At 55.0% G+C, this 10,724-nt stretch overlaps 1 protein-coding gene across 1 annotated transcript; it reads left to right on the forward strand.

Moving 5' to 3' along the window:
• Window positions 1-3,250: 3,250 nt before the first annotated feature.
• On the forward strand, window positions 3,251-7,495 carry MOB3A (MOB kinase activator 3A). Its single transcript, XM_009284859.2, has 3 exons — window positions 3,251-3,815; window positions 5,664-5,866; window positions 6,570-7,495. Exons 1-3 carry the CDS (start codon window positions 3,398-3,400, stop codon window positions 6,597-6,599), a joined length of 651 nt encoding a protein of 216 aa, XP_009283134.1. The 5' UTR covers window positions 3,251-3,397; the 3' UTR covers window positions 6,600-7,495.
• The last annotated feature ends 3,229 nt before the right edge of the window (window positions 7,496-10,724 follow it).

The raw sequence follows: 10,724 nt of genomic DNA on the forward strand, positions 1-10,724 counted from the left end.
GAAGGGGGAGTTTTGGTTGTCCCCCGGACAGCCTGCCACGGCGTGGGGCTTTCTGCGGCGGTTGTGTGATCTCGGAGGGATGGCCAAGGTCCGCTCGGAGCACCGGTGACGTGTGCTGTACTCTTGGCTGGCTGGAAAGGAGGAGTAAACAAAATGTACTGCAGGTTTGTTGGGGGGGGGTGGGGGTGTTTCCCTCACCTTTGGAGCTTGCAAATACCGTTCAGGTGCTTTGCATGTCCCATATCCTAATTGTTCCTAACCTTTCCTTTCTCTCCTGTGCGAAGGCAGTGCCTTAGTGCTGCCCGAGCTGCGACTCCTGCCTGTGGAAGTAGGTGTTGTACGTGTGATATCATCTTCAAGCAATGTCAGAGATGCTTTTGGTCTGTGCCTTTTTTTTTTTTTTTTTCTCCCCTAGAGCTAAATGTTTCTTTTAGCTCAGTTGCAGTCAAAGACCATAATTAAATAGGCTGCATCTGCTTGAAGTCTTAGCTACTCATTTTGCTAATGCCTTCAGACAGATGCTGAATCGTCTGAGAGATGATTGCTACTGTTTCGAGCTCCCCAGTTCTCACAGGGAGTGAACTCTCATCTCTTCCTCTCTGTAGGAAGAGGAAGTTGTTTGTAGGACAGGTACTGCCTCGATACCAAATAAGCCCTATTAAAAGTCTCTCCGCCCTGCTCAAATGACAATTTCTTCTGGGAAATGGTCGGTGTTTGCTTCTTGATGTGTGTGGCCAAGCTCAGGGGATGTTTGGTTTTTTCCCCTGCGGTTTTGCCATTCAGCTTTACCCCATCCTCTTCCCTGTGCCGGGCCCTGCGGCCGCAGCCTGCCCCCTGCTCGAGAAACACGTCCTTGTCCAGCGGAAGGGACGGCGCCCGGCTGCAGTCTCGGGCCGGCGCGGATGGGAGCGCGGTCGCTGCAATCAGACAGATCTTACAGAAAATGAGTAGGAACAGAGTCGTACCGCGCCAAGGATGCTGCCAGTCTTCCGGGGACCTGTATGGAGGGCGATGCTTGTGCTTCTTTATGGCTTGTTTGTTTTAAAGGACGTTTCTTTCTCCATCTCCAGTGTAAGGAAATCATTGTGTGCAAGTACTTCTCTGGGACTGATTTCCTGCTGGAAATAGCTGCAGACTCAGCACCTGCTGTCCACATTGCTCGTTACTCGGAGGCCGGCCCTGCCTTTGCTCCGGACGTGGCACCGCGGCGGGGTGGGCGCAGTCCCCCGGTGCTTCCGCCCCGCCGGGTCGCCTCGGCGTTTTGCTGCAGGATGTGGTGAGGCTCTGACACAGCTCTCGGTAACCAAAGCTGCCGCCTCGTGCTCAGATGTCCCTCCGCGCCGTTCAGCTACTTCCTCTAACCGTGTCTGTGGTGTGATCAAACACCTCCTAAGGACACGTTTTCTGGGGGGTTTCTTCTTCTTTTCTTTTTTTGACTCTCGCACGGTAGCTTATGGGGTCGCAGCAGCTGTTTTAGCAGTGCTATGTGCAGCGAAAGCATGCGTGCGGTGAATTCGCCTTGCAGCCCAGGGTGGATCTCGCTGAACACATTAAAATGCTTTTTCGGTTTCTCCCAACGCGTGTCGTGGCCCATGTTGCAACAGGAGTTTGGATCTCTCTGCTCCTGCACAGAAGAGGTTACTGCAGCAAAAGCAGCACTAGGAAATGTCGAGCCTGTTCTTAGTGGGACGAACTGAAGTGGTTTGGGTTTTCTTCCTTGCTGCAATTAAATAAGAAAACAAGAGGCCTTGGTTTAAATCTTTTTAATCTTTCTCCAGAGAAGAAATGCTGATTAGCACTGTGCAGCATCTGTTAGAGACGGGTGGAATTGTGGCAAAGGTAGTCTTGACCTTGAATTTGGGATTTTCTTGCCAACAGTTGAGGATACTATTTACCTATGTGAACAGCACTATGGCTTCGTATAAATCTCAGTAGATTTTCTGCTTGGTGAAAGGGATTTGTTTGCTTGCTTTCTTACAAAATTATGGAAACTCTTATTTGCCAGATTAGGTAAGGCATCAACTTTAGTTAATTTCTGTTACTTTATTTATTTCTCTGTCCTGCACACATAAAATAATATTTTTGGTACACACAGCTTTCTGCCTTGAGCTTCCATCAAAGAGCAGCTTGACACAAATTATACGAGGGGATGGATGTGGGAACAAAGGAGGTATAATTAGCTACAGATAAACAGAGCTGTGTTTCTCGTCAGCATCCTTTCAGATCTTAACTTGTGTCTCATCCTCTTGGAGCTAATTCTTTTCCACAAACTGGAAGAGGAAGGCGAGCTTTCCCTGGTCTTCCAGCTTTCAACCGGCCTTCAACTTGAAGTGAGCTAAACTGAAATGAAAAGTATGTTTATGGTCTGTCTGCACCTGCAGAAGAGGCTGTGACTGCTCTTAGAGCTGGTGTTATTTCAGGATATTCTCTTTCTGGGTGCCTGAGCTGCAACTTCTTCTTCTTCTTCTCCTCTGCCCTTTCGTGTCCTGTCTTTAGCGCTACGACAGCGCGCGCAGCTCCTGCTCAAACAGCTGTTTTGCTGGAGTACGTCTGGCAACAGATCTGAATTTTGTTGTAGGTTGTTATAACCCTACCTTTTCGGTAGGCTTGTTTCCAAAGAGGGAGGGAAGCGTAGGTGAAAAATCTGACCCAGGTAAAACCCAGCTTGTTTTACCCTTCTTAATTATTTGGTGTATTGGAGCTGAATAGGTGGTGGAGTTTCTCCTTGTTTCTGCGGGGTTTGGGTCTCTTGGTGCGGTGACGTCGGGGTGAACGGCAGCCATCTCCTGCAGAGGCCGCACCTCTTCCCTATGGGGCTGTGGGGCTGGTTCCCTCATCCCCACGCTGAGCGTGTAGGGAGACCTTGCAGGGGTGACTCTTCGTTCGGCCCAGGTCGCCTCTGACAGCCGAGCCGCCGCTCTGCTGCAAGGCAGAGGCCGCACCTCTTCCCTATGGGGCTGTGGGGCTGGTTCCCTCATCCCCACGCTGAGCGTGTAGGGAGACCTTGCAGGGGTGACTCTTCGTTCGGCCCAGGTCGCCTCTGACAGCCGAGCCGCCGTTCTGCTGCAAGCTGGGCTGGAAAGAGAAGGGGGAGGAAAGAGAAGGGGGAGGAAAGAAAGCTGGCGTCGGCTTCTTCCCCCCTTCTCAGATCTGGGGCGAGGGCCCAGGTGGTATCCCAGATCTCTTCCTATGGGATTTAGACAAGGTTTCCTGTTGAGAGAGCTGTTCCTAATCGCTGCCCTTCTGTGCTGCCTTGCAGATCAGGACCAGATGAGCAGAGGGAGGTTTCTGTGAAGATCAGAGTCGCCCCAGCCCTGCCCCGGGAAGTGGCCCAGCAGCGCTGCGTCTCCGGCTGTCATCGCTACGGACCTGGAAAAGAAAGAAGAAAAGAAGAAAAATGTCCCATGCTTTAAAGCAGGTGTTCAATAAAGACAAAACCTTCCGGCCCAAGCGCAAGTTTGAGCCAGGGACTCAGCGGTTTGAGCTGCACAAGAAGGCTCAAGCCTCACTCAACGCTGGCCTGGACTTGAAAGTTGCCGTCCAGCTGCCGCCGGGAGAGGAACAGAATGACTGGGTGGCCGTGCACGTGGTGGACTTCTTCAACCGCATCAACCTGATCTACGGCACCATCAGTGACTATTGCACAGAGCAGTCCTGCCCCGTCATGTCGGGGGGACCCAAGTACGAGTACCGATGGCAGGACGAGCACAAGTACCGAAAACCCACGGCCCTGTCTGCTCCCCAGTACATGAACCTCCTGATGGACTGGATTGAGGTACAGATCAACAACGAGGACATCTTTCCCACTAATGTTGGTGAGTTCAGGTCCAGTTGCGGCTGGGGGGAGGGAGGCTGGTGCAGAGCCTTCTCCTTCGAGCCCTCGGCTCCCGTTTCTGTTCCAGGAGATGCTGTTGCACAGGTCACCCTTGTAGCAGAGCCGTTTCCTTTTGTGCTGGTCACAGGCTGGCAGCGTAGTAAGCTCTTCCGAGCACCTGAGAAACTTCAGAGCTCCTCTGAAATACCCAGAGCTGTACCAGATCCCATTTGGAGTCATGGATACCTCGAGTAAAGCCAAGCTGAGCCGAGGCAGTGAAAACAAGAGGCTGCTCTTAGAAAAATCAGTCTCTGACCTGACTCTTCAGTAGTTCATGCTGGACGTGGTCTCCTGAAGGACAGCTCTTTTAGAGCTGATTGCTAGCTTGGGTTCAACGCGCGTGCTCTGCGTCGGCCTGGTGATGGTGGCCACGTTTCCATAATTAGCCTCTTTGTTATTACAGGCTGGCGTTAGCTGACTCTGCCCTTTCTAGCTCAGTGCTTCCCGGCGTGCACTCGGCTGTTTGTTGCAGCTGGGTGGGATGCTGACACGTGCGTGGAGGGAGGGGCGGCGTTTCATCTATTGCCAGGGTGATGGAAACGAGAATTTGGCCTAAGACACCTAAATCTGCATATCCAAACGCAGCTTCGTGTACTGGCTTTGGGACAAAGATTGTTGGGAGGTTTGTTTATTTTGTGTTGAATAAGATGTGAGAATTCAGTATCTAAAGCATTAGGTAAATACGATTGGTTCCATTCAGAGCTCCCATCTTCTGGGATGCAAAAGACAAGACGCAACAGAGCTCCCTCCCTCCTGCCCCGGCGTTGATCCCATCGAAGCTCTGATGGGACGCAGTTGGCCCCTGTTTGGGACGCGTCTGCCGCCTCTGCCACACGAGCACCCGCGGGGCTCCTCCACCCGTGCCAAAATGCTGCTTAAACCTGGTGTTGAGCGGGCAGAGGGGGGGAGCAGGGCCGTAAACAGCCAGTTCTTCAGGCAGCTGAAGCACTGAAATCCTCCTCACCCGTTCCTCCTGCCACCCAAACGGCTGCTGTGTTGCCTTTAGTTAGGACTCTTCTGCAAGACTCTCTGGGGACTATAAGCAGGGTGTTTGTTCTGTTCAGGGAGGCCAGACAAGTTTCCGACAGCAGGAGGGTTGTGTGGGGGTTTTTTTTTATTGTTATTGTTGTTTTCAGCTCAGCTTTTACCAGATTCCTCGCCCTTATCACCGACTGAAATGCTGCAGTTCTTGCAGAGCACTGAAAGGGTTTAACTAATCCTCATTCCTTCAGAAACGACCTGTGTGAACTTTAAACTGTAGTATTCTACTGAGATGGCTGGTTGGCCAGACCGCTCCACTGCAGGGCCCTGGCTAAACAAATCCTGAAGAACTGATGCCTTTAAAGAGGACCTTAACGTCTTTAATTTTTAACCAAAGAGCTAAAGATGTATCAAAATAAGAGACAACTGTGGGGAGTTAACAGCACCGACTCTTTCTTTTGGGAAGCTGCTTGGTCATATCTAGTATTTTGCACTGTTTATATAAACATGCCAAATAGGACTGGAAGAAAACTCTATCAGACTGAAACAGCTGCCGGGAATCTCCGAGGCTGGTCTCTTGTTTTCAGTCGCTGGCAGCAATCGATGGCGTGCAGCACTCTGTCAGTTAAGAAATCTGTGCTTTGAAAAATCTGATCTAAATGGAAAGGAAAAAGGATAGGGGAACTGGAAATTACCAGGGACAGAAGCCCTTTTGTCTCAATCTATCCGTTCTATCCATTTATTTTAGCCCCAAGGAACCAGTTTTAACTTCGCTGAAAGTTTCTCCTGGTTGTGTCTTCCCTCCCAGGTACTCCCTTCCCCAAGAACTTCCTCCCGGTGGTGAAGAAGATTCTCTCCAGGCTCTTCCGGGTCTTTGTCCACGTCTACATCCACCATTTCGACAGGATCACCCAGATGGGGTCGGAAGCCCACGTGAACACCTGCTACAAGCACTTTTACTACTTTGTGAAAGAGTTCAATCTCATAGACACCAAGGAGCTGGAACCACTGGTGAGTGTCTGGGTGGGCTCAGGGTGCACGTTGGTCTGTCGGGGTCTGCAGCCAGCGCAGAAGGGGCGGGCTGGGGGTGGAGGAGTCACAGAGGTCTCTGGTACTTTCTCAAAACTGGTTGCCCAAATTCAGGACATCGGTCGGCCTTGCGGTTTGACCGGCAGGAAACTGTGAGTCAGGACGCGCGGGCACAGCTGAGCCAGGGTCATTTGGGCATCGGTTGGGGGGAAGTTGACTTGTTCTCCAGCAACCTCCTTGCGTTTCTAGCAGCTGGCTTGCCTCGTTTGCGTGCACTGCGTGAGCCCGGCACTGTCAGCCATCCAGGATGTGGATGGCTAAAACCCTCTCCCCGTGCTTACTTCCCATGCTGGAAAGCAGGGGCGACACCATCGCCTTCGCAAGGAGTCTGGAGGATGGAGAATGTGACCAGTTAGCCCTAGGAGGTGGTGATGGTGTTTCTAAAGCCGTAAGCAACAGAGCAGACCTGCAGAGCCGTCGGGCAGTGGAAGGGTGTCCTGCCGGTGCCACGGGAATGGGAGTGGTGGGGGGAACAGGGACCTGCCCCAGCTGGAGCTCTTAGTTACAGTGTCACCTGTCGCCCGAAAAGGGTATTTACGACTAAACAAAGGTGAAGTTTTTTCACCCTCACCTGGCAATCGGGATCTTCATTCACGCTCCCTTGTCTTTTCTGTCCCTTTGACAGAAGGAAATGACCTCCCGGATGTGCCACTGAGACCAGACCTTCCTGCTCCCAGCTCGGTGTCTCTTCCGAGGACTCCGAGTCCCACTCCTGTACTGGAGACGTGATTCAAGGGGAGAACAGAGACGTTTTGTTAAAGAAATCTCTATATTTTTAATGAGTTTCAATGTAAAACTGTGATATTGCAGGAATATTTTTTTAAAGATGCTCTAGATAAACTAGTTTTTTATAGTAATTTCTATAAAAAAAAGAAAATATTTTGGGCCACTTGGTGGAAATGCTCGCTCTTTGAGGAGGGAAGAGCCACCCTGTACTGCCTCTTCCCCGTCCCCTCACTGCAGCGGCACCAAGCGAGCCGAGCCAGATGCTTCAGATAGAGCCATGTCGTGTAGCTGGTGCTGCCATGGAAGCGGTACTTCCCTCCGGACACCCATTTCCCGCCCGTGAAGGGAGGTTACGTGGGGACTGGGGAAGAAATGCTGGTGTACGTGGATCCCCCGAGGTGCTGTTTGGTTCCAGCACCTCTTCCACTGGCTGTGAGTCCAGTTTTTAGACAGAGCTGCTTTTGTGCTCGCCCTCCACTTGGCATCCCGTCCCCAAGGCTTGGCCCTCCTTGCTTTCCCTCTGAAAGAAGTTGGACTTGGGTTTCTTTCATGGCTAGACCAGCGCCGCCACTGCTAATGGAGTCACTGCTGGGAGCGCTGCTGTTGTGAATCTGCTCTTGCCTCTTAACACCAGCTCTGAGCTGAGCTTCTCCCCGTGCACGGCCCAGCTGCGGCTCTGGGTGCGCCGTCCCCACGGGGGACGGGGATCCGCACTGGCAGCATTAGGCCAAGCAGACCTGTGCCTCGTGGGAACGAGCAGGGGGAAGGCGCTGGGACAGGCGTCGGGAAGTCGTCTTCTCGAACACCTGCACTTCCCCATCTCCTTGGGGTACGCTGACCCTGCCGAGAAGGAGCTGGGCTGCTTGCCCTCCAGCCTCGCTTGCTGGCTGTGTGTGGACCGCTTTCTGCTTCCCGCTAGGGTACGGAGCCTTCTCCCTCTTCCCGAGCAGCACGTCCCCGCTCAGCTGCACACATCTCGTAACCAAAGTCTGGTGTGCAGCCAGAGACCGCTAGCCTTGCCTGCTGCTTGCACAAGCAGCTCCGCTGCGTGACGAGAGCTTTGCAGTGCCCCCGAGGTAGGTAGATAGGTCTACCTAGGATCTGGGGGGGCGTGGGGGAGCAGGGTTTACAGTAAGAGAAAAGGTTTCTATGAACAGTGACCAAACTGTACCACTAACCACTTCTTCCTTACAAAGTTTTTCTGTGTCCTGGAATCTCTGTACATATGTGACTCTCATTTCTTGTACTATCATTAGGACACTCGTACAAATACCACTATAGTTCTCTGAAATGGAACCAATAAATTATGTTGTATTTACATAGCACGCCCCGATTGCTAAATGTCTCGTGATTACGCGTTCGTCAGAGGCTTTCTATCAGCAAAGCAAACATGGTGTGTTTGGACTCCTGGGGAAGTACGCTGGAGAGCTGTTTCCTACAGTTGCTAAAAGCTCTTGGGTGTGTGCTCCTGGCTCTGCTGCCCTAAGGTTTGATTCCTCCTGCTCTCGAGGTGCCGGGTCCGGGCTGCTCCGAGCCCCACGCTCGTTCCCAGGGCTGTGGGGCAGAGCGGGCGGGTGCTGGAGCTCAACCAGCAGGCTGGGGTTGTCCTGACTTGTCTCTGCAATGTCCCTGTACCCAAGGGCTGATTCTCCCAGCTCTAAAACTTGGGTGGATGCGGGCAGGAGGGGTGAGTTCAAGCTTACCGGCTTGCTGACGGGCTCTTTGCTGCCGCTGAAAGGAGCTGTGGGCATAGCCGTTGAGGCTGACGGGCTAGATTGGCCAAGGCTCTGCATTCAGGGTCCGCAAGTTATTTTCCTGGCCGGGACGGGAGTAACAGGCTTCACAGCTGTAGCTCCTGGCTGTATCGGACCTGGCCATGCCCTGCCTGCAGCACCAGCTCCTGCCCACTCCCCTTGCATGGCTGCCGTGGGCTCCCTGCCTGCCAGCGGTGCTGGACCCTCCCACGCCCCCTCCGGCCCCTCTCCTGGATTTTCATGGGTGCAGCTCAGCTGGAACCATGTCTCCCCCCAGCCAGGTGCTGCTAGAGGGTGCAGCGCAGTGCCGTGGCCGGAGTCCCCTGCGGAGCTGAGACCCACCACTGCTTGGGAGAGGGTGCAGCAACCCCCCAGCCCCTGGTGCACCCCAGGAGCAAGGCCGGATCCTGTGCACAAGCAGGGAAGGGCACAGACCCACGGGGACCCGAGTGCCGGGCTGTGGTGGGGCTGCGAGCGGGCGCTGAGTGGTGCCGGGTCAGCTCACGTTGCTTTTCATCTGCTTTTCCTTTCACACCGACCTTGGATGCCATAAGCGCCGAGTCCGGGGGCGTGCGGCACCCACCCAGCTGTCACCCACGGGGCTGCGGGGCACCGCCTTCCTCTGCCCTCCCTTCCTTTTTGGGGGGGGAAGATCTGGCTGCTTCCGTGTGAGACCGGCTCAGCCAAGGGAGGAGGAGGAGGAGGAGGAAGAAAAGCACCTTTAGGGGAGAAGAGCCGCCGGGGCCCGAAGGTGCTGCTGCAGCCAAGCCTGTCCTCCCCGGCGTGCGGCAGCGCAGGATGTTGCCCAGACAGGTTTGCAAAGCCACCGCAGCCAGCGCTTGGCCTTTCTCTACTTCTGCCTCCGCCTCTTCCCCTCCGCAGCACCCTGCTTTCATCTCCCCGTGCGGGGGCCTTGTGTTTACTCGCCCGTGAGTCGCAGCTGCCTCATTGCAAGTGAGTCAAAGTCTGCAGGCGAGCGGGCTGCAGCGAGCACCTAGAGCTGAGCCCAGCCTGGTGGAGCGGGTTTAGCTGTCACCTGGACCTGTCGGTAATTTTATCACTCGTCTCCCCGGGTGCCGGTGGGGTATGCAGACCGAGGTGTCACGAAGGCTTTGGTGAGAGCCCGGAGGAGAACAGAATTGCAGATCTCCTGCGTTGCAGGGCCAGGCTGCCTGGGTCGAGCAGGTAACGTGCCCAGGGCTCTGGCAGCCTCCCCTCTGCGGGGCTGACCCCTTCCCAAAAAACACAGATGGCATCTGCCCCGGAACTGGAGCAGGCACGGGCTCGCGGGCTGCGGGGCGCTCTGCCGTGGCCGTATGTTGAAGGGAAATATTTCTTTTCTTTGGCTCAGTGTGGTGTCACCCACTGCTCCCAAGGAAACGATCACTCGCCCTGCGCCCTGTCCCTGCTGGGCTCCTCTGGCCCCCAAATGTCGAGGAGCTCAGGAGCTTTAGGACTTCAGTTCCCATTAGGGTTTACTTAAAATTGGCCACTGGTTTCCGAAGCTGGGGAGTAGACACAGCGATTGCACGGGCCCTCGGAAACCAGCCACAGGAGAGCAGGGTCTGGGGGTCTCCTACAGCACCTGCAGCTGCGTGTCTTCAGCCAGAAAATGTCTGTGGGGTCTGTGCGGGAGGCACGTCCCTGCTGGGCAAGGACGGGGATGTCCCCGGCCGACGCTGCCTCCTTCAGCAGCAGATCCTGCTCGGAGCATTGCTGGGGCTTTGCTGTAACATAAGCACGTCCTTTCCCCTGCCCTGACCCTCCAGCCGGAGTGGCTCAGCAGAGATGCTGCTCACCGGTGCTCTGGGCACCGTCCCATGGCTACACCAGCGCTGGAGAGCGTGCCCCCTCCGGAGGGGCCACGGGCTGCATTTCGCATCCCCAGGAGGTGCTGCCTTGTCCCCTGCTCATCCCTCCTTGCACTTTTGCGGTTGGGGAAACAGGGGCGCGGGGTGGCACAGGACGTGTCCCCGAGCAGCTCTGCCATCGCGCTCAGTCCCTCCAGACCTTGGCAGCTCCATGGCTGCCCGCTCCTCCATCCCTCATCCCTGCGCGGGCAGCCGGCAGCTTTCCAAGTGCTCTGAAATGTGCTTTTTCCCCCCAGCCCCCCAGACAGCTGATGCCTCTGCGGCCAGATTCCCCCCCTGGAGGGGACCCTGCAGGGCCCTGGCAGCCCCCCAGCCCTGACCTGCCACCCGCCTCCTCCCAGGCAGGGGGAACGGGGCCGTGGGTTTGCCCCCCTCTGGTTTTGAGCTCTGGGGCTCCGTGGAGGAGGTGACAGCCGTTTCCGGGGCAAG

This window comes from Aptenodytes forsteri, unplaced genomic scaffold, assembly GCF_000699145.1.
Source record: "Aptenodytes forsteri isolate BGI_AS27 unplaced genomic scaffold, ASM69914v1 Scaffold391, whole genome shotgun sequence".
Classification (NCBI taxonomy): Eukaryota; Metazoa; Chordata; class Aves; order Sphenisciformes; family Spheniscidae; genus Aptenodytes; species Aptenodytes forsteri.